Source organism: Myotis brandtii, unplaced genomic scaffold (assembly GCF_000412655.1).
Source record: "Myotis brandtii unplaced genomic scaffold, ASM41265v1 scaffold191, whole genome shotgun sequence".
Taxonomy (NCBI): domain Eukaryota; kingdom Metazoa; phylum Chordata; class Mammalia; order Chiroptera; family Vespertilionidae; genus Myotis; species Myotis brandtii.
The window spans coordinates 1,309,596-1,334,652 of NW_005357115.1; the positions used below are offsets into that span (position 1 = coordinate 1,309,596).

At 34.7% G+C, this 25,057-nt stretch overlaps 1 protein-coding gene across 1 annotated transcript in view; it reads right to left on the reverse strand.

The window, feature by feature from the left end:
- Positions 1–25,057, reverse strand: part of SOS1 (son of sevenless homolog 1 (Drosophila)) — a 93,351-nt gene that overhangs the window by 58,242 nt on the left and 10,052 nt on the right. Inside the window, exons 2-6 of the mRNA XM_014538433.1 lie at positions 17,702–17,827; positions 10,034–10,165; positions 7,986–8,150; positions 6,028–6,237; positions 1,537–1,680 (exon numbers count right to left, since the gene is read on the reverse strand). Coding sequence (XP_014393919.1) covers positions 1,537–1,680; positions 6,028–6,237; positions 7,986–8,150; positions 10,034–10,165; positions 17,702–17,827 — 777 coding nt within the window. The remainder of the gene's footprint in view (positions 1–1,536; positions 1,681–6,027; positions 6,238–7,985; positions 8,151–10,033; positions 10,166–17,701; positions 17,828–25,057) is intronic.

Genomic DNA, 25,057 nt, shown 5'->3' on the forward strand with positions numbered 1-25,057 from the left:
TTATCTTGGTCTCTGTGTGTCACATTCTTAGTGAATTCCTAAATTCATTAATTTCATCCTTGAACTAGATCTGGTAAACGTTATACTACACTATGAGTTTTTATTGCACTGCATGTATATTTAATTCCCAATATCTTTTCATACCTACTTGTTCTTGTTTCCTTCCTGCCTGTTTTGTTTCACAATGTCTTCTTTTATACATGGATCATATGCTTTTATTTATCTAGTTGAGCATCCTAAACTTCCTTTAAATTCTTTGTAATCTATTGTACAAAATTAAATTAATCTGGAATGAATTCATTTTGTAATTGTTGATTTTGTTAGATATCACTCCAAGCATTCAACTTTGTCTTGTAGTTTAGAATTTTGTATTATAGACTTCTTAGGGGGGAGGCTTTAAATTTTTGGTTTCCTTTTTTCTCTCCCATTCCTATATGATCACTCATTCAGACCAGAATCTGCTCTTAAAATGACTTTTCAAAAAGGTCTCAGGCTCTGTAATCATATTGGCTGATTATTGTGGGATACTCTGTTAGGTTTTAAAGTACATTTGTTATAAAGTAGTGTTTCTGTCTCCTCACCTCAGGTCCACAACTTTCTATAAATCCTTATAAGCATCAGGTTGGCAGATTTCCCCAGTATCCTATTACAACCAGGGCCTCGAAGCAAGAAGCCTTGCCCACTTCCATGGAACACATTTAATCCTTATTATTTTTAAGAGCTCAACACCCAGCTATCAGAGCTCACTCCTTGAATGTCTATTCCATTTCTAATCTTGTTTTTGCCTAAAAATTTTGAACTTTTTGTTTTATAACGCCGTGTTATAATAAAATGTATAGATTTTAAAGTGAGAACAAAGCAAGAGCTAGAAATCTCAGAATGAATATCAATGCTAACTTATTAGGACTCACATATATTTCAGCATTTGAAATATCCAAGGAGACTAATCATTTTTCTAACCCCATGATATCTGAATCATTTCACCACTCCTACTCTAAATAACAATGTGTGATTGTCATATATTGAATAGCTTACTGTGTGGAGATGGTTAGCTAAATATTTTAGGTAGGTTATTTTATTTGTCACAAAAATCCAGAGTTCTATTATTATCCTTGTTTTACAAATATAGATATAGAGGTTTAGAGATGTGAAATAAAATGCCCATGGTTACATAAAACTAGTAAGTAGCAGAGTTTAGATGGAACACACTATAGAGGCCAAATTCTATGGCCTCTTCACTGATAGGGCCTTCATCAACTTTTCTTATCCTTGCTGTGTTAAGATAGACAATTGAGTGTCAGCTGTAAATGCCTCCCCGCTATGGGATCTGCGTTTTTTTAATGAACAAGAGACTACTTTTTCTGGGTTCCATAAGAGAAGCAAATGTTAACAATGACCCTCTGAAGGGGCAATAAAGCAGAGTAGATAGCAGTTAATATCTATGACCCTAGCTGGAAACAATAATTAAGATTCCAATTTCAATGAAAAGCAGGACTTTTATGCAGTTTTGTTTTGATGTATAATTAAAGTACTTACCTCTGCTAAGTCTTCAAAACAGCTTCCTACTAGTGGATGGGGACTGCCTTCATCCGTCATTTCTACAGTATCTTCTATATGGCCCAGTAACTTTACACTAAGTTCATGTATATCTACTATACGACTAAATATATTTTCTACATCCTGTTGGGAAGAAAATAACACTGTTAGGTTGTATAATAAAAAACAAGTTTTGAGCCAATAAATCATTTTAAAATCACAAAATTTAAACATGGTATATACAGTGAGAAATTTTAACAACTTACAAATTTAAGTAAAAGATAATGCAAGAATTCCTTTTGAAATAATGTACAATTTTCAAATGCATTTCATTTCTCTAGGTCAGTGGTTCTCAAACATTTTGGTCTCAGAATACACTTACACTCTTAAAAATTATTAAATACTCCAAAGGGCCTTTGTTTATAATTATACCTATTAATATTTACTACATTAGAAATTAAAACCACAGAAATCTAAAAACATTTAAAAATAACAATAAATAGCATTTTTATGAAAACTATATTTTTCCAATACAAAAAAAATTTACCTGAGAAGAATGGCATTGTTTTATGTTTTTGCAAATCTCTAACATCTAGCCTAATAGATGATGATTGAATTTACATATATATATTTCCACATTCAATCTGTTGTGGTACACTGTTTTGTTTAAAGCATATGGAGAATATCTTGCTTTACACAGATATGTAGTAGGAAAAAAAGGAGTATTTTAATAGTTTATTCAAATAATTATGGATATCCTTTTCTTTTTCTGTATAGTTTCTTTGAGTTGTAAGTTATATACCATAAAATTCACCCTTTTAAAAGGATACTTCCACAGTTTTCATATATTCACAGAGCTGTTCAATCATCCCCATTACCAATTCCAAAACATCTTCATCACCCCCAGAAGAAAGCTTGTATCCATTAGCAGCACTCTCCAGGCTTTTCTTCCTCCCAGTTAATGGCAATCCTAATCTACTTTCTGTCTCTATGGATTTGCCTGTTCTGGACATTTCATATGAATGGAATAAATATCATTTTATGATATTACACAAAATTCAATAAATAGTAGTTTCTTAAAGTTAGTTTTGAGGTGGAATCTGAAACCATATCAATTCTGTACTGTTACATTAAAATTCATTGGCCTATTTTGAACTCTGAATGGATCTTTTACCCATGTGTGATTCTGTAGCATTATGAATTTGGTCACTTGGAAAATATGAGTCCATTGAGTTCTGCAGATTTTCCAAACATTAACATATTTTCACTATTCAATATTAAAAGACCAAATCCATTAGCATTATTACAGATCATGGGAGTGGATACAAATTTTCCCAAACTCTAATTAGCTAGAAAGTTCAAATTTTCTCACTGTCAACAAACACTGCCAGTTATTTTCCTTGAAGTAACAGGTATGCTTTATTCATTTTTTTCTCCCCACTTGATTCATTTTTGGAAATGTCTGCCAGATATACATCTGAATAACCATAGTTCATCAATAATTCTTTCATAAAAGTTGTGTTTCATGAAAAAGGCAGCTAAAGCTAATTCAGTTTGCAACTCAAACAGTGCTTTTTCCTCAAGACAACCACCATACTTTGGTATATAGCAGAAGTGCTTTATTCCAGCTTCCTATCTGCCTCAGCTCTTCTCTAACTTGGGCTTTCTTGAAGCATGCCAATAGGCTCTTGTTCTACTAGTAATGATAAAGAATCTATATGAATCCATGTAGCACCCCTTTACTTCACTTATCATTCTACACTTCTATTATCTTATATTACAAATAGATATGCATATAAGAATACTCAATATAACACTCTGTAACTTCCATAAGATTTTCTGTAGGATAGATTCCTGGATAAAGACTTCTGTTACCGGGTTTGTATTTAAAATATCTATGAATATTTTCTTTAAGAGTCCACTAGTTTACCTTTCCATCAGTAGTGTATGGGAGTAACAGTTTTGCCAAACTCTTACAACACTGAATATTGTCAATCTTAATTTTTAGAAAATTGCTTAGATAATTGAAAAACAAGTACTAGTTTGCATTTATTCAATTACTGTTTTTGTATTTGATTAATTTTATCAGTGACTATACTTTTTTGTCAAATCAACTTTGAGGCATGATACATATCCAGTAAGATATACCTATTTGAATTTACTTCCTGATGAGATTTTGTTCTTCACTAGAACTATAACAATAATCAAGATACAAAACACTTTCATTACCATAGGAAGTTTCCTTGTGCCCCACCCCCTTTAATCACTACTACTCCCCCAAGAAATCAGTGATCTGCTTTCTGTCACTATAGATTACAACTGTCTTCCTAGAATATTGAACAAATAGAATTATAAGTAGTCTTTTGTATTTGTATACCCATTCACTTGTTGATGGATATTTGAGTTGTTTCCAATTTGAGACTATTACAAATAAGCTGCTCTGAACATTCATGAACAAGTTTTGTATGGACATGTTTTAATTTCATCTGAGTAAAGACCTAGGAATGGAATTTCTAGGTAGAATGGCTAGTTTATGTCTAATGTGATACAAAACTGCCAAACTCTTTTCCTAAGTATTTACACTGGATTACATTCTCACAAGCAATGTGGGAATTTTATATTCTCATAAGCAGTTGCTCCACATTCTTTTCCACATTTGGTATTGGCAGTCTTTTTAATTTTAGCCTTTCTAATGAGTGTATAGTAGTATCTCATTGTGGTCTTAATTTGCATTTCCTTGATGACTATTGAGGATGAGCATTTTTTGATATCCTTTTTGGTCATTGATCTATCTTCTTTTATAAAGTGTTCAATATTTTTGTCCACTTAAAAATATCAGGCTATTTTTTAAATTATTGAATTGTAAAAGTTTTTTATATTCTGGATACAAGTCCTTTGTTAGATATATGTATTTCAAATAGGTTTTACCAATCTGTGGCTTACCTTTTTATTTTTCAGACAATGTATTTGGAAAAGAAAAAGTTTTTAATTTTAACAAAGTCCAAAATTCATTTTTAATTTTATAGTTCTTGACTTTTGTATCCTAAGAAATCTTACATTTTTTAAACAACTTTATTAAAATATAATTTATATACCATACATTTAGACAATTCAATGGTTTTTACTATATATAGATTTGTACAACTCAAAATTTACTCCTTTGTTTTTTAATGTTTACTCATTGCCATAACTTGAGCCCCAGTCTCAGCCTCTGTAGTGAGCACTGCTTCTTCATCAGTCATCAATAGCAATGTGGCTACAGTTCTAGGAATTACTAAAATAAAACTCTAGGCAATCTCAACTGTTCTCACTCAGCATTCCCTAGGACTCTATGAGATTGGTTTGATCATTATTGTAAGATCAGTAACCTATTCTCTAATTTTTAATGTTTTTGGCTCCCTCCTTTGTGCTCTTCTCCAAAATACTGTTGTTATACTTCTATTAATGGCCCAGTGCACGAATTCGTGCACATTGAAAGGAAATTAATTAGAAGGTGGCTGGCGGGGTGGGACTGGGCGAGATGGGCCGGACAAGTCCTAGAGCCAATCTCCCACGGTCCCTCCCCAGCTGGCCACACCTGGGGTGGCACTGTGGCTCAAAAGGCATCTACAGAGTGAGCGGGGGTCCCTCCGGCAGGTGGGGTCCCTCGGCCTGGCCTGCAGATATCAGCTAAAACTGGCTCTCTGACATCCCCCGAGGGGTCCCAGAGTGCAAGAGGGCACTCTGCAAAGTTGCTGTCATACAGGGTATGGAACACAAACACAAGTGTGCAGTAAACCAGAATCAGGGCGACAGTGCCCCAGCAACAACATAACCCACAGCTGAAGGTGGAATCGTACGGCCCGTGAGGAATCAGGTTCCCTCCTCTCTGGTTTCAGGGTGCGTCACCCGAGAACTGCCGCTGCCAAGTCACTGCAGCTCAGCAGCCCCTGTGTTGAGCATCTGCCCTCTGGTGGTCAGTAAGCGCCATAGTGACCAGTCGGATGAAGGAAGGGACACCTAGCATATCAGCCTTTTATATATATAGATTATGGTAATTACCACATTGTATTGCAATTTAATTTTAAGTTTATATTCTCTGTCTTGACTAGATTAAACTTGAGAGAAGAATTTTTTCCTTATTCATCTTTGAATCCTCATTGCTAAGTATGGCACTTAATATATGCAGCATTGATAAAGTGCTGGTTGAATGACTCAAATGTGTTAAATTAAACAAACAAAAAAATATCTGCTTAAGTAAGAGGTTTTTTCTTTGAAGTACATTAAAGATTCTGTGAATTCATTTCTACTTATATAATCAGTCTAGTTTTCAATTTATAATGTTAAATTTATTGACATGGTTGTAGCAACTTTGTGATCATAGTCACTGTGAATTAAATCCCACAACTTAAAAATGTTTGACAAGTTAGCAATCATGAACTATCAAAATTCAAATTTCATTGGTCATGTAAAATTAACAACACATGCAATGATATACACAATGATACTTACATTAGCTGAAAACAATTTTGAATTGGAGACAAAGGGCTCTCTAAAAACTTTTATAATTAAGTTCAGTTCCCTTATGTATTGCCGAATTTCTGCCATAAATGCCTTTACCAAATCATAGTAAGTCTGCTCCCCTGAGGTGGAAGGTTCTTCATCAGTTAAAGATAATATATTTATATCTTCCACATCTTGATGAAACATATCCATCAACACCTACATAGTCAAAGAGATTTTAAAAAGCATAATAAAATATAAATCTATAGTCAAATTTGAAGTTAAACGGTCTAAATAATTCCTTAAAGACAGTTCTTAAATGACAAAAAAGCAAACACAATTATCTTTTCTTGGAAAAATTGCTACCACCTTAACTCAGTTTCTCTAATACAGAATTTAACATCTGGTATCACAAACTGACTCCCCCAAGTTTTCTAGCAATACTAGTTTCTGTCTGTCTCTCTTGTTAACCTATTATTTTTAATTTGTTCTCAAATCCTATCTTGGATTTCTCTCTTAGTTTTCTTGTTTCATATACTTGCCATCACCACTTCATTTCAGGGCCTCACCACCTCATTTTTCTTTTTTAATATATTTTTATTGATTTCAGAGAGGAAGGGAGAGGGAGAGACAGAAACATCAATGATGAGAGAGAACCACTGATGGGCTGCCTCCTGCATGCCCCCTCCCGGGGATCGAGCCCGCAACCCAGGCATATGCCCTCGACCAGAACTGAATCCGGGACACTTCAGTCCGCAGGCTGACACTCTATCCACTGAGCCAAACTGGCTAGGGCTCACCACCTCATATTCAAATAATTCTTATAGCCTTCTTTGCCTACATTTGTTGGATATTTGTCAAAATAAGTCCTGTTTTTTCTAAGAAGTCTACCATTATAACTCTTGCTGAACCTCACCTTTCCCCTTCCGTGAACTTCTACATCATTATCCCCATAACACAATAAAATATCATCTTCTCTTTGGTGACTTTCTGCTTGTTTCACAAATGTAAGTATCAACTCTGAAACCTTGTTTTATACTTCTCTTGTATCTCCTCCCTGTGTGAGCACGTAGGATATACTCAAAAAGTATTTGTATGGTTCATTTAAAAGTATCAAATATTTTATGTTAATTAAAAAGTAAATACTTTAAAACCAAATATTTATTCATTTAAAAATAAAAAACCTTTGAAATCCTTCATCAGGTCAGGTGATTTTTACTCTATACATTCACATTCTAAAAAAACAAATAAACACTAAAATAAAAGTAAATGGATTTAGTAATCAGAAATAATATTCCAAGTCAGTAACAATATAGTGAGAAAAAAATGGAATGAAATGCTTCATCAGAAAATATTTTCTTTTCCACAAAGTCATTTTTATAAAATGAAAATTCTGAGGTAGTATAGTGCAATGACTAAGAACTTTAGAGTCAGATCTGGGGTTCAAGTCTAGGCTTTGAAACTTCTTGGAATATTCTGGACCAAATTCTTTATGATCTTCAGTTTCCATTTTATACAATAAGATAAGAGCATCTATTGTATAACAGTATCATAAGGACTAAATGAGATGAATCACATATATGCTTAACTTTAAAAAACATTTGCTCTTATTAGAGTAAAATCATACAAATAGTATCTAAAGAAAGCTAGGTATTAAAACTCTTAAAAGTTTAGTATTTTCACATTTTCAAAAATCTTCTAATCCAAATAAAATTTTAAGATATCACTAGTAAGAGATTATTATTAACTCGACTTGAAGCAACACATAAAAGAAAAACTGTATGACATGTTTAAACACATTTTAATACTATATATAATACTCTATTTTCTTAAAGTGATATCTTCAGTACTTGCCATTAGATTACTTTAAATATACCTTAACACAAGATATACAATTTTATTCTGACTGAATAGCATTCAGTAAGTCACATAAATATTTAAGAACAAAACAGAGATCAGTATCCTACCTTATCAGCACACATTGCTACTTTTATATCTTGTTTTGTAATTTCATAATGCTGTATATTTCGTACATAATTCCCCACCAGCTTTAAAATATCTGCAGAAATGTATTCTAATACTGCTACTATGTAAACAGAAACCTGGTGGTCAATTTTATAACCTAGGACCTCCTGAAAAATTAAAAGAAAAGCATGTTTAAAAATCATATACTATAACTTTGATACTGATTTAAAACGTGCATACAATTTAGCTTACCTTTTACTAAGGCCTGTGATTATCAACAACATTTAATTTTAAGTGGCTCATTTATGAATAATATATTAATTGCTACTTGAAAATGTGAGCTAAGAAAAGATAAGACCAAATAACCTATCATCATGTAAAATGCTTAAGAAGTACAGATTACTAAATAGATAATCCATAATCTAAGAAGGGAAGCCCAAATTTGGGGAAATGGGATATGCTCGTTGTAACCTAATTCAGAATACCTGGAAATAACTATGACAAAAGAGGTTTTTTTCTCTATATAGAACAAGAGTTAATATATTATTGGTATATGTGAATGAATATCTATTAGCTTTGTACCTCTATCCTTTCCAAAGGAACCTGGCCTTTCCAAAACCCTGGTATCTGAACTGTTTACATGGAAAACAGTTCATGCTATGTCCTACTGAGCAATAGTGGTTATTAACAGCATGTTAAATAGTCCTATTATTAGACTTTAAAGAGAGCATGGGCTTTGTGGAATTTACCAGTTCCTATAGGAAAACAAATTATATTTTCTAAACAATTCAATTAAGGGGTGGAAAAGCTAACTTTGAAATAAGTTTACTTATGAGTTGGGGACAGGATATGTAAAAACGATTAAATATTTATAGTGGCAAGGATATATTAATAAGTTGAAAGATCCATTAGACCATAAAACTCAAAATTCAGGATTATTAATACAGCATACACATATCTCAACTTGTTAATTCTCTTAGAATGTAATTCAACATATGCATGATAAAAATCATGAAAAGATAATTATAAAGTAGGCAATTACTACTAGTTTAGTAATTTTATATAACTTGCACTTACTTCCTCAGACTATTTAGTAAGATATAGGCAGATAATTCTATTCAAACAATGTGAGTATAAAATATAACCTTTTGACGCTCTTAAACATCACCTAAGTGTTTAGCCTTAAATCGTGGACAGATCAAATAGACCTGGATTTCCTAACTCTTACTTTTAGCCCTGTGAAGTTGGACTATAAGTTACTTAATCATTTTCTACCTCAATTACCTCATCTACAAACTGGGGATAATGACAATAACTTAGCTCAGTAATAAAACTTAAATCATGCATGCAAGCATTAACATTTTGCTTGTATTATAGTATGCACAAAATTATTGGTATCAAATTGTTAAGATTTTAATTTTTATAATATCTATATTTTTGATGTAAGAGTTAAACAATAGTTTCTTCATTGTATTAAAATAGAAATAGCATTATTAGAGTTTGCTGCAGTTCCTCTTTCTATGAGCTCTGGTGAGACTCAGCTGACGGAGTGATTTAAATAAGTAGGACTGGATGACTAGGTGATCTTTAGGGAATGTTTGTTCAAAGAGTACACATAGCCCAATGGCAGTCTCACAGAGGACCCTACCATCCAACGATGTGGAGGACTAAGACCTGAAGGATTTATAGGGACATTCAGGTCAAACCAACAAGAAAGAAGGGTTATAAATTCTCTTTGAGATTCTACTGATTTCTGAGATGAACAAAATCCACAGCTACAACTTTCTTAGTTCTTTCAATTTGCTTGACTATTACTGTTGAAATTACTTTAAATCATATTGTCCAACTTATACATTCCTCTTATCATATCATCCCCTTCACCCCCCATAACATGAATTCCTGGAGAAATTTAAATGAAAAAGAATTACTTTTTTACTTTTCAGTTGACTTTATTCCATAAAATATATTATTCTTAGTGTTTGAAAAGTAGGGGTTTTATTTTGCTTTTGAAAGGCAAAGAAAAAAAAAAGAGACAGTATTTCAGCTTTACCTTTAATAAAGGATGAATTTTTTCTACTGGGAGAGATAAAGGGTTTCTTCGCTTCCTTTTTTCAATAGCTGACTGGGCATCAGCTATTGCCCACTTATCAATTGGATGAGGAAAACTTTTTTGAACACGTTCCTTGGAAAATAGGAAAATAACAACTAAGCAACAAAATATATTAAATAGTGCTCTTCACTTACAATTTACTTTTAAAATCCAAGAATACCAAGAAAGTATTTTCACATGTTGTATACTTATACTACAAACATACTTAAACTATAGCTGTCAACATATTAGTTTCTTAATTAGGCAATAAGGAATGTTTAATTCCTTGTGTAATGGGCAAAAATCACATTCTGAATTTCAATTTCACTATGATAAAGCTAATAACAAGAATGAGTAGAAGCCATTTTAAACATCATTTATATAAAAATTTAAGGAACAAGACCTAAGTTCAAGAAGTAAATATCTAATTCTCATTCATTATCCATACTTTCAATACCAATTACAAGCTCATTTTATACTTGAAACCTCTAAGAATTCTTTTCAATATCCATCATGCAAAGGTATTTGCCTTCAAACCTATTTACAAATCATAGAAATCAAGGGTTTATATTAGTAACAGAAATTTTAATACACTGTAGCTCATCATTAGAGTTTGAATCCTCCATAGGTTATTACTTTTTAACAAAATACTTGATTTTAATTTCCAGCACTTATTCAGTTAGAATTTCCACTGAAAGTGAAAGAACTCATGTTAATGTAAAAGCTGGATCTCCCTACTTTAATAAACTAATGTAATTCACTTCAAGCAAAAAATACTGTCATCCTCCCAAGTTTTTAAAATCACCTTTCAGGATACCATAATTACTAGTAAAACCAGTAGAGGTCGCTATTACATAATTTTAACATGGATTTTTAATCAGTATTTAGTAGTACTACTAGAAAAATAAAACATCACTCCTTATTATAAATCTAAATAAGAAGTTTTTTCAGTTGTTATTAAAATGGAAAATAAAAATAAATTTCCATGTGATGTGGGGCTGGGGGACAGGCAGGTTATTCTAGGACATGTTAAGAATAAATTTATAAATTAAGAATAGTTTAACTCTTTCAAGTTTAATAAACTTTCTTACTATCTATATTCAAGGCTAAATCAGCTGCCAAATATAAGAAGTGATCATTTTAATTCTAATTAATGGAAGCAGTAATGTGTTGAAAGAAATTATTGTGTTAAAAATGGAATTTACATACTTTTTCAAATGTCTAACTGAAAAGCTTTTTGCCAGGATAGTTTATCCTCATATAACACAGGCAAACATAAAGATCCAAAATATTGGGGCAGTTTGGATTGTAAAAAAGGAAGACAAAAGAGAAGGGGAAAGGGTAGGAAGGAACAAAAAAAACAAAAATTATTTTCCTTCCTCAAGTCAACACTATAGAATTGCTATTCCAATAGAACAACTTTACTATGATTCCCAATTAAAATTTTCACATCAATGGTTTTAGTCCATGGTTAATTCAATGGGTATAACCATGGTACAAACCTTATAATAGTATGACCCTATGGCTTGTAACTTTTTTTTTAACCTCAACTCATAGGAAGAAATCATAAATTTTTAATACATTTTATGTTATATCCTTACCCATCACACACACTAAACTGGAACAAAGTTTCATAAAATAAAACTTGTCATTATATGCAGTGAACTAATATTTTCTATCATTAAAAATATGTTAGCTGGGCAATGCACTAAAGTGATTTTATGACCTAGAGTCTAAAAAGCACTCGAATAGAGTGGTGATAGAAGCAGTAGAAGAAAACAGAAGGTGAACTCAATCTGACCATTCGAAAGATACTTGACATGTATCTTTAAAAAAAATCATGGTGGAATCACAGAGGAAATTGTAGCCAGGAATTGGGGTGGAAGAAAAAGAAAATACAACAGCAGTCCCTTTCCATCTCAATTTCATCTACCTAATTCTCAGTGTATCTGTTGTTTTCAAGAAAGAAGAGGAAGAAAATCAGGAAAGACAAAAAAGAATGCAGAAACTGGCTGGTGTGACTCGGTAGGTTGGGCTTTGTCCTATGCAACAGGAAGTTGCAGGTTGTGTGCTTGATTCCCTGGTAGGGGGCGTGCAGGAGGCAGTCGATCATGTAATCTCACAACAATGTTTACTTCTCTCTCTAAAAATCAACAAACTATTTTTTAAAAATAAAAAAAGAATGCAAGAAAGGAGAAATAACAATGATCAAGAACACATTTTAGCCCTAACCGGTTTGACTCAGTGGATACAGCGTCGGCCTGTAGACTGAAAGGTCCCAGGTTCAATTCCGGTCAAGGGCATGTACCTTAGTTGCGGGCACATACCCACTAGGGGGGGTGCAGGAGGCAGCTGACTGATGTTTCTCTCTCATCGATGTTTCTAACTCTCTATCCCTCTCCTTTCCACTCTGTAAAAAAATCAATAAAATATATATATTTTTAAAAAGAACACATTTTAAATTTACTTAGTGTATTACTGGAATAAATTATACAACTATATACTTAGGAACACCAAGGGTCAGAATGTATGGGAAAAAACTGGTAAGGTCAAAAAAGATGCCATGAATGTGGAAAGGCCAAGTTGAAAGAATTACTTTATCTCTTTAGTGACAAGTTTAATTAAAATTTTAGAACAAAATAAAATTTCTTTTCATCATATTTTAATATTTTTTAAAATAAAGAAGCCCAAGGAGAAATAATCAATGAAAGATTCATGAATTAGAATTATATTACTCTGCCACTTTCAAGATTAATAATTTTGTTTGTTTGAAATGAGGAACTCCATCTTGATTAATATCTAGTGGCTTTGAGAAAATAAATAAGACACAGAGGTGGGTTTGAGATACAGTTGTCTCTTATTAGCAGAACCGTGTCTTTTGCTTTACTTAATAAAGGGGTCAAAATAGATAATCTTAAACATCAATTTCAAGACAAATATTCTAGGACATATCAAAACTACACATGCATGTCCATGTAAATATTCAGACCACAGGTATTTTTAAAATCTAATAGTATTAAAGGCTTAGAATGTGTGGGAGATTTTTTTGTCTAGAAAGGTAGAAAATATGGAGAACTTACTTAGGAAATCTAAATGTTAATGGAAAGTATTAGAAAATTACAAGGATTCTTTAGGATTCAAAGAAAAAGAAAAAGTTAAAGAAAAAATGAATGGAAAAGGGAAGCAAACTTTTAAAGTTTTAGGATATGACTCACGGGGGGAAAAACAGTCAAAGATAAGGAATCCAAGAAACCCTGAGTTAAATGAAAAAAAAAAAAAATGTGTCAGTGCCCTAAGAAATGAAAGTTGGTTAAATACAGGACACATAGGTAAACAAGGAAAACAGGAAAGACATTACAAATAAAAATCACTCTAGACAACCAGAGAGAAATAATGAACATGTACCATTATGAAAGAATAAGATCTAAGAAATTATACAAAGAAAATACTTTACCAGGGACTTATCACATAAGAAATAATACTAGTTTTTGCTTTTATTTTTAATAAGATTAAGTATAAAAAATGAGGAGGAGGAGAACAAACCAGATTTGAGCAACTTTTATACACAAATTTTTAAAACAAATTATTTTGAAAAGACAGGGCCAAATAATATATACCCCTCCTCTGCATTCCCAGAGCATTTATAGATACTTCCTATTGATCTGGAACACTGCTCAATCGACAACAGATATTCAGCTATTAGTTTCATGGATTAGTGAATATTGGCTACATCAATGAAACAAATCCCATTCATTTGGACTATGATTTTTCAATTTGTAATGATCTGCAGTACAAATTATCAATACATTTTAATTAGCAAAACTAAAGATATGTATGTAATCCATCAATTTTCAAGTACTTTTAAGTACCTAATTTCCTAAAGCTATAGGGCAACTACAAATCATTTTTAGTTTGTGATTAAAACAAATCCCCTAAGGGCTGAATATTAAGCAAGAACTGTCACTCCACTTTGAATTATGCTTATTCTTTAAAGTAATCAAAATGTATTCTTTAGAAAGATAAAAAATGCATATATTCCACTAACTCGGACTGATCTATTTTTTTAGTACATTTTTATATGGTCCTCAATTTTTTAAAAATTTTGATGAATTCTCCTCTTACCCCAAAATTTATTTGAAAGTCTTGCTAAATTCACAGCCCTTATTACTTTAAAAGCTCCACAAATGTATTTTTAAAATTTTGAAAATGTATTAAAGAAATAAAGAGCCCTGGCCAGGTGGCTAAGTTGGTTGGAGCATCATCCTGTACACCAAAAGGTTGCAGGTTCAATCCCTGTTTGTGGCACATATGGGAAGCAACTGATGTTTCACTCTCACATCGTTGTTTCACTCTCTCTGTCTCAAATCAATGAACATATCCTCAGGTGAGGATATTAAAAAGAAAGAAAGAATTCTAATAAATGAAGAAAATGAAAAATTACTTACTGATAGAAGAATCTAAGATACAATTACGTTCATCTAAATATCTCCATATTCTAATCTAAATACCCTGCCAGGAATGGTAGATAAAGAAGGGTATTTGACTCTTGATTGGAAAAGACCCAGGTTTCCATCTTTAAAAAAAAAAAATCTATTCTACCATTCTGAGGTTAACAGTCTAATATATAAAATAAGGAGAGCCTGGCTGGTGTGCTCCGTAGTTGAGCCTCGACCCGTGAATCAAGAGGTCACAGGTTTGATTTCTGATTAGGGCACATGCCTGGGTTGCAGGCTCGATCCCCAGTAGGGAAGGTGCAGAAGGCAGCGAATTGGTGTTTCTCTTTCATCGAAGTTTCTATTTCTCTATTCTTCTCCCTTCCTCTCTCTCTTTCTTAAAAAAAAAAAAATCAATAAAACATTTAAAAAATAAAATAAGGAGAATAACTACTACTCCACCGGGTTGTTGTAAGGACATAAAAATATATATGGCAGTACTTTGAAATTACGAAGCCTATTATATAACTGACTGCTATTTCTATTACTGTCATATTCTCTTTCAAAAATTCATTCCCAACCCTAAAGCCAGCTCAATGGAATATCACATGGCTACATCTATCTTAAGGGCCAAGATTAAGTGCTTAAAAATCATAAGATAGGATGTAGGGTAAATATCTTTGATATCTCAGAAATTTTCTGAGTACTAAAAAACTATAAAATATCTTTTTTTATTTAGTCTTAAGTACATATTGATTAAATATGTGCAAGTGAAAGACTGAGAGACTCATTAGTATTTCCAAGAAGTCATGATCTCCTTCAATACTAGAAAAGTAATGAATTAGTTTCTAAATTAATTAAAAGGAGGAAATTAAATAAACATAGGTATAGTACAACATATCTGGAAAGAGCTTTTTGAGTCTATGCAATGTTACCAAACTAGCAAAGTCCTGGGATGTACCAACATTGGAATGATAAGCAAGACAAGACCTTTTTTTCCATTTTAATACAGTAGGCATAGGGTTACATGCTGCATTTTATAAACACTGTGGGCGAACCCAACTAGAATCCAAAAGAGCAAATGAAATTGTTAATGAGGAGAGTCAGGTAACCAGTTCTATTCAAGATCTACTCTGAAGCCCACTGTAATCAGTGCCTACAAGAAATTTTGAATAAAAGACATTTGACCTTATAATTCAAAGGGAAAAAGGGATAAAATGTATGAAATCTACTTTGAATTACTTAAGTAATCAAAGTAAATTACTATTCCATAGTACACAATCTTTCCTACATTCACAACCTCTGTAATTTGATGTTCTTCAATATCTCTCTACTCAACTGAAATCTGGATCTCCCCTAAAAACTTAGGGTAGGAACTGCCCTTGTCTCAAAACCCACATGAAGGTGAATTCTGCATCTTTTTCACTCTGCAAGCTGCTTCTGGAACATCACTCTTTTCCACTCTCATGTAAAGTCCTGCATCATCTTGTGGGACTTCACGTCTACATTAAGGATACATAAAGTACCATGGCCTCTTAATTCATCACCTCTAGTCCAGCCACCACCACATGGCCACATCCTGTTTTGTAACAATGTTACTAAAGAAACCTTAAATTCCAACAACTGTCTCTGATCCCAATCTATTCTTCTCTGCTCTCACTCAGGTATTCTAGTGTTCTCAGTTCTCTGACCTTATTAGGAAATCCAATACCTCGTTCCCTCCATATTTTTCCAATCTGCCTGCTCTCTCCCACCTGGCAGAATAGCTTAGTGGTAATGTATGCCCCCAAAACTTAGACTTTCTGGGTTAAAGTCTTGGCTTCTCTACTTATAGCTGTGACCTTGGGCAACTTATTTACCCTTTCTACTTCAGTTTCCACATTTAGTCATTCAATACCTATTTCCTGAGTACCTTCTCAGTGCCAGTTCTAGGTGGTAGGAATCTGGCAGTGAACAAGAAAAAAAATCCCTGGAGTCTTCATTCTAATAAGGGGAAAAGTAGTATCATCTTCATGGGGTTATTAAAAACTTTAAATGAAATGTAAAACATAAAAGTGTTTAGACCAGTGCATAATACTGTAGCAAGTACTCAAACATCAGCTATTACTACATTTCACTTTTTTCCTTATCCAATTTAGATTCTCTGATGTTCTTTTCAGTAGTTTCTCATTGGATAAGCCTCAACTCTCAGGGAAACAGAGCAGGCCTCCCCAGCCACTGTGCGCCTTAAAATCATTATTATATTCTATGTGCGTTATGTCCTGAAAAGGGCTCTAAAGCACTGCTATTACCAGTCTTCACAACTCCTTTGCCCTACTGTTCTTCTACTGTATATCCATGGTGAAATACTATTTAACCCAACAATTTTGTGCGTGTGCCCACACTTGAGTACTGCAAAGGAAATGTCACAAAGATTTGTACAACTATACATTTGAGGTCATTAACGTCAAATGATCCATCATTGATTGCCATAAGCGTCTTTTATTTTTCCAGCTCCATCTCCCATTCTCAGTACTTCAAACCTTATTTCTTTCCTCTCAAACTTTTGACTCCTTCAGTTTAGATGCCTCTACTTCTGAGATGCTAACCTTAAGCCCCAAACCCTATCTTTTAGTTTGCTCCTTTTAAAATTTCCCACATCCCATTTACTCATAGTATATATCACATTATGTTATTATCCATATACCTATCTCTATCTCCACTAAACTATAACCCTAAAAGGACAGGAGTCATGTCATCTTTGAAACAGACTGTAGAACTTCCTTCCTAGATTTTTAGGTGTTTCCCCCCCAAATGGTAGAAAGGGGTCCACTTACTATCTAAAATACATGTAATACCTGAAGATCAAAATATTAACTGTGATGTTCTCGAAAGGATAGCTAGCTTTACAAAACAAACAAACAAATAAAATACTTGGACATATTCTACTCTTAAAGGTATGAAAATATATACATATAATTTAGCATAAGAAGTAATGTTTAGAGGCCAACAAAAGATCATTTTAGATTAAAAGCAAAACATGGAATGGTTTGACAGCTAAAACATAAACAAGCTATCATACTCCCAATACAAAGTTAAAATAAATCCAGTCTTTAATTTTTAAAGAGTTGAACTGAAGAGCAACTCTTTCCCCTTCACTAAAATTACAATAAACACATAGGTTTTATATATTAAATACAATGAAAATTTATCATACCTCTACATCTGAAACACTTCGGGGCTGAGCCTGGCATAGCATATTTAATAACTGCAAGATTAATTCTTCAACATACTGAAGAGCATCGTCACTAGACTCAAGAGTTGGATGAACTTGTCCCTGGACCTATAAACAAAAAGCAAAGGAATTAAAATTTAGGTTTGTTTCATCTAATTAAACAAACAAAACCAATAATTTTTTTTTATCCTCACCTGAGGATACTTTGCTTTTCAGAGAGTGGAAGGGAGGGAGGGGAAGGTAGAGAGAAAGAGAAACATCAATGTGAGAGAGACACATCAATTGGTTGCCTCCTGCACACGCCCCTCAAAGCCACAACCCTTCGGTGCGTGGGCCAATGCTTCACTGACGTACACCGGCCAGGGCCAAATAAATTTTTTTTTTTTTTTTACTGTGGGTTTGTACTCAAGAACATGGTATGGCTCACAAATACAAATTTGAGTGTTATGACACAGAAGTCAGGAGAGTCAGAAGTTCTCAACCTTTTCCCCAGCCACATGCACCATACATGCTTATTAACATGTTCCTGGAGGTCCACATATCTAATTGCATAATTTCAATATTTTTTTTCTTAAACCATAGTTACCCTGTGGGAATACAGAGAGGGTGGGAGAGGCTGAGCCGGGGATAGATACAGTTTATATGGTTTTTGTCAAGTACCAGTGGTAGCTGGAACATTTACTTAATATACCACTTGGGCAAAATTGAACTCCTATGGATCTCTGTCCCTTACTTAACTCTATCTTTCCTATTAAATGATAAAATACAAGAGGGATATTTCTTATCTTATTCATCATTGTAACTCCAGCATAATAATGCGCACATAATACAAGCTTGATAAATGTTTGTTGAACACAAAGTCACCCTATATCAAGGGACACAAAATGAGTACTTTTGATGATTTGTACTGTCTATACTTTAGGAAGATAATTTGGTGGTCACTCATTCATAAACACTTAATAATCTTTACCTTTATTTTTTTATTATTTCTTTGGAGGCACCTCAGGCCACTGGCCTCTGTAAAACTTACATTTTAATAACCAGCATAATATTTACTTGCATCCCTATGGGTCAACATTTTTCCTCCTTTTAAAAAAATGGCTGAAAATCAGTTCCAGGGACAATACATGTTTCTAAATATGTTCGTCTCTATAAGGGAAGTAGAGCACTCATGGGATGAAAGTGTATAGCACTCACTGGCCAAGGACACTTAGTATGGTATTCTTCTTTAAAAAGTACTGAGTACATATATATACAAATATATCCATATCTATGTACTTTTCATGTATATTTTTAAAACTCATTATATGATACACTGTTTATAAAAATCTCCTCATATACAGAGGCTGTCAATCTTCCTTCACCCCTCAAATGTGGATTTTATCCTTGACTGTCTTCTCCCTTTTTCTCTTTCCCCAAGTAATCTCATTTTCTTCCACATTTTGAACTATCACCTGTGTGGGTGATTCCAAATCTATTAGTTCTGACTTCTCTCCCAAGTTTTAGAACACTTCAAGTAACTTGCTAGATATCAACACCTATCCAACCAAAACCTCAAATATAACATAGAAAAAAAGTTGAACAAGAAAAGCTGTATCTCACATAGAACTGTGTCTCACAAATGTGGTGTGTGTGTGTGTGTGATGTGTGAAAAACACAGTAAAGACTGCCCCTGATTTCACTAAGATGTAGTCCTGGAAAATAAGCTCTAATTGGGGGTTACATTCCTGTCCAAGGCTCCAGCATCACAAACAATAGCTACAGATTTACAAAACCACGTATTAGAAATAAAAGGGTCTTTAGAACTCATTTAACTCAGTCCCTCTATTTAGCAGATGAGAAAAAAAGGAGACACCACAATCCTATAGCTAACTGATAATACTTTACGTACTGAACCTCGGCTTCCTGGCATGTAGGCCAGAACTCTTTCCATGAAAATGCTGACTTTCAAGCCTGAAGGAGTCTTGGGAGTGTCCTAACACCCCTTCAGCATAAGGAGCAGAATGCCCATGAATTGTGTCTACTTATATAGTGGGCTTCTACATAAAACTTGGCTTGAAATATGTTGTCATAATTAAACACTGGCATGTCATAAATGCAAACAGCACTATAATCTTTAGAATCTAAAAAGGTAAAGGCTCCGAGCAAGATGGCGGCATAGGTAAACACCGGAGACTGCTGCCGCAAACAACCACTTCAAAAATACAACTAAAAGACGGAACGGACATCACCCAGAACCACAGGAAGGCTGGCTGAGGAGAGACTCTTCAACTAGAAGGAAAAATAACAGCACACCGAGGCTCAGAGGAGGCGCAGTGTGGAAAAAACTCAGGTGCGGAGGTGCGCGCGCAAAGCGGGCTGGTGGCTGAGAGCGCGGTTGTCGTTTTCGGTCAGGGGGGAGTCTCAGACTCTGAGCTCCAGATACGGGCGAATCGCTGGGGACTCGGACCCAAACGGGAGAAGCGGGAGTGTCTGGCATCAGTTGGAAGGCAGCTTTCCCTCCGAGGTTTGCAGCGGTTCCGGGGGTTCTGAGAAGCAGAGCCTCTGGGAACAGGACTGAGGGCACCATAACGGCTCCCTCCGCCCGCCCTGTTGAGCCCGCCCCGCCCAAGCCCTGCGCAGAGCCATTTGCCGGATCGCCGCAGGCAAAGGCTAGATTAGCGCCCCCCCAGAGGACAGAAGTTTTCCCACTGCAGCAGACACAGCTGATTCTCACAGCCAGTCGGCCTGGTGGTCAAATCCCTCTAGTATTAACTACAACAATCAAGGCTCAACTAGAACAAGACTGCGCACAAAGACCACTAGGGGGTGCACCAAGAAAGCATAAAAAATGCGGAGACAAAAAAACATGACAGAAATGGAGGATATAGAGCTAAAAAACGCAATTTTGAGGGCTTGCAATAAACTTCTGGAGAGCCTCACGAAAACTAATGAGACCCTCGATGCTATGATAAAGAAACAACTAGAAATTAAGCATACACGGTCGGAAATAAAGAATATTACACCCAATAGCAGACCAGAGGAGCGCAAGAATCAAGCCAAAGATTTGAAATGCGAAGAAGCAAAAAACACCCAACCGGAAAAGCAAAATGAAAAAAGAATCCGAAAATACGAAGATAGTGTAAGGAGCCTCTGGGACAGCTTCAAGCGTACCAACATCAGAATAATAGGGGTGCCAGAAGATGAGAGACAGCAAGATATTGAAAACCTATTTGAAGAAATAATGGCAGAAAACTTCCCCCACCTGGTGAAAGAAATGGACTTACAGGTCCAAGAAGCGCAGAGAACCCCAAACAAAAGGAATCCAAAGAGGACCACACCAAGACACATCATAATTAAAATGCCAAGAGCAAAAGACAAAGAGAGAATCTTAAAAGCAGCAAGAGAAAGAGACTCAATTACCTACAAGGGAATACCCATACGACTGTCAGCTGATTTCTCAACAGAAACTTTGCAGGCCAGAAGGGAATGGCAAGAAATATTCAAAGTGATGAATACCAAGAACCTACAACCAAGATTACTTTATCCAGCAAAGCTATCATTCAGAATTGAAGGTCAGATAAAGAGCTTCACAGATAAGGAAAAGCTAAAGGAGTTCATCACCACTAAACCAGTATTATACGAAATGCTGAAAGGTATCCTTTAAGAAGAGGAAGAAGAAAAAGGTAAAGATACAAATTGTGAACAACAAACATGCATCTATCAACAAGTGAATCTAAGAATCAAGTGAATAAATAATCTGATGTACAGAATGAACTGGTGATTATAATGAATCAGGGACATAGAAAGGGAATGGACTGACTATTCTTGGGTAAAGATTTAATAAAAAAAAAATAAAAAAATAAAAATAAAAAGGTAAAGGGATCATTTTTTAGCCATTTTTACACAAAGGATCACAATGCATTATATGAAATTAAATTCTTCATTAATATGGCTCCATTCCAAGCTGCTTTTCAATTTACATTTTATGCTGAAGCAATAAATTTTCAGCTTGCTGAAACATGGCGTGCAGTTTCATTCACACTTACCCTTTCAGTTACCTATTTGACTTTCAAAACCCAGATCCTACCTCAGCTGGGAAGACAGCCTTGTTTCTTACATTTTTCTAAGTCAGAATTAATCTCATTCATTTAACTGATTTACTAAATCTATTAAATATCAGATATTCTATTAGATGAAGGCTATATAAGCACATCTCATTTTATTGTGCTTCACTTTATCACACTTTTTATATATTGTGTTTTTTACAAACTGAAGGTGTGTGGCAACTCTGCTTTGAGCCAGCCTATCAGTGGCATTTTCCAACAGCATTTGCTCACTTCGTGTCTGTGTGTTATATTTTGGTAATTCTCACAACATTTCAAACTTTTTATTATTATTATATTTGTTATGGTGGTCTGTGATCAGTGATCTTTGATATCACTATGTAATTGTTTTGGGGCACCACGAACCACACCAATAGAAGATGTTGAACTTAATCAATGTGTGTTCTGACTGCTCACTAATGGGCCATTCCTGGTTTCTCTCCCTCTCCTTGGGCCTCCTTATTCTTTTATTAAAATATATTTTTATTGATTTCGGAGAAGAAGGGAGAGAGGGGGAGAGAGAGGGGGGGAGGGAGGGAGGGAGAAAAGAAGGAAGAAAGGAAGGAAGGAAGGAAGGAAGGAAGGAAGGAAGGAAGGAAGGAAGGAAGGGTCATATCCATGAGGATCGAGCCCGAAACCCAGACCAGGAATCAAACCATGACCTCCTGGTTCATAGGTTGATGCTCAACCACTGAACCAAGCTGGCTGGGCTGGGCCTCCTTATTCTTTAGACACATCAATATTGAAATAAGGCCAATTAATAACCCTACAATGACCTCTAAGTGTTTATGTGAAAGGAAGAGTCGCATCTCTCTCACTTTAAATCAAAATCTAGAAATGACTAAGCTTAGTGAGAAAAGCATGTCAAAAGTCAAGACAGGCAAAAAGCTAGGCCTCTCTCTCATGCCAGTTAGCCAAGTTATGGATGCAAATGAAAAGTTCTTGAAGGAAATTAAAAGTGCTACTCCAGTGAACACACAAATGAAAAAAAAAAAACGAAACAGCTTTCTTGCTGATCTAAAGAAAGTATTAGTGGTCTGGATAGAAGATCAAGCCAGCCACAAGCACCCCCCCCCCCCCCCCCCCCAAACACAAGATTAATCCTGAATAAGGCCCTAACTCTCTTCATTCTGTCAAGGCTGAGAGAGGCAATACAGCTGCAGAAGAAAAGTCTGAAGCTATCAGAGGTTGGTTCATGAGGATCAAGGAAGAAGCTCTCTCCATAATACAAAAGCACGAGGTGAAGCAGCAAATGCTGTTGTAGAAGCTACAGCAAGTTATCCAGAAGATCTAGCTAGGATAATCAATGAAGGTGGTTATGCTCAATAACAGATTTTCAATGTAGATTAAACAACCTTATATTGGAAGAAGATGCCAACTAGGACTTTCATCGCTGAAGAAGAGAAGTCAATGCCTGGCTTCAAAACTTCCAAGGCCAGGAGACTCTCTAGTTAGATGCTAATGAGACTGTAAGCAGGTCAGTTACATCTTCAGGCTCCACTTCTAATTCTAGTTCTCTTGCTGTTTCTACCACATCTTGAACCTCTCAAAGTCATCCATGACAGTTAAAATTAGCTTCTTCTAAAGTCCTGTTAATGTTGCTATTTTGACCTCTTCCCTTTTCTTCTGCAGCTGTACTTCCAGGTAATATCTATCTGGTAAATACCTATCAGAGGTTGATATTTTGACTTTATGTTGAAGCCAGTGCTCATTTACCAGTCTGAAAATCCTAGGGCCCTTAAGGATGACACTAAATCTACTCTGTGCTCTATAAATGGAACAACAAACCATGGAGAACAGCACATCTGTTTACAACATGGCTTACTGAATAGTTTAAGCCCACTGTTGAGACCTACTGCTCAGAACAAAAGATTCCTTTCAAAATATTACTGCTCACTGACAATGCCCCTGGTCACCCAAAAGCTCTGATGGAGATATATAAGATTAATGTAGCTTTCATGCCTGCTAACATAATATACATTCTGTAGCCCATGGATCAAGAAGTAATTTCAACTTTTTAGTCTCATTACTTAAAACATTTCATAAGGCTATAGCTGCCATAGATAGTGGTACCTCTGATAGATCTGAGCAAAATAAAAACCTTCTGAAAAAGATTCACATTCTAGATGTCATTCAGAATATTCATGATTCATGGAAAGATGTCAAAATATCAACATTAACAGGACTTTAAAAGACGTTGATTCTAACCCTTATGGATGACTCTGAGAGATTCAAGACTTCAGTGAGGAAGTAACTACAGATGTGGTAGAAACAGTAAGAGAACTAGATTTAGAAGTGGAGTCTGAAGATGTGACTAAACTCCTGCAATCTCATGATAAAACTTTAATGGATAAGGAAGTTGCTTCTTATGGATGAGCAAAGGAAGTGGTTTCTTGCCCTAGCTGACTTGGCTCAGTGGATAGAGTGTCGGCCCTCAGACTGAAGGGTCCCGGTTTCGATTCCAATCAAGGACATGTACCTTGGTTGCAGGCTCGATCCCTGGTCCTGGTCTGGGCATGTGCAAGAGGCAACTAATCGGTGTCTCTCTCACATCAATGTTTCTCTCTCCCCATCCTCTCCACTCTCTAAAAATCAATGGAAAAAAATATCCTCAGGTGAGGATTAACCAAAAACAAACAAAGAAACAAAAAAACAGTCCCTGCTCATATGGACCTAATACTCTAATATATAGAATCAAATGAATTGTATATAACCAAAGCGGTGAAATGCTATGGTTTAAAAACAAACAAAAACTTGGTAATGTTTAAAATTCAGGCACATATAATTCAAATGTTATGTTTGATACCTTGCATAACATAAAATTTTAGAAATTCAAATACTTTTATTCATTGATATTTATAAATATAACCTATTAGATAAATAATGCATGATGCCACTGTTCTTCTAAGTTTCTGGACATTAACCTTTATTATATCTTATATCTGTCAAATAGGGTTCACAAAGTTCATTTATACAAGAGAGTAATAAATTATTTTACTTCCTTAAAAACAGAAACAATACTTCAAACCTCTGACTGACTGAAAAACATAGGCAATGGTAAATGTTTAAAGATAAGCAGAGTACCAATTCCTGAAATACACAGACTTTGCTCTTTATCTTTCAAGGAAGATACTACTAAGAGATTTCTTTAATGAGCAGACAGTAGTATTACATTTACTATACAGATAGAATAAAAATCTTCTCTTCTATGAGACAGTGTTACAGCTAAAGTATTCCATGTGTTCCAATCCAT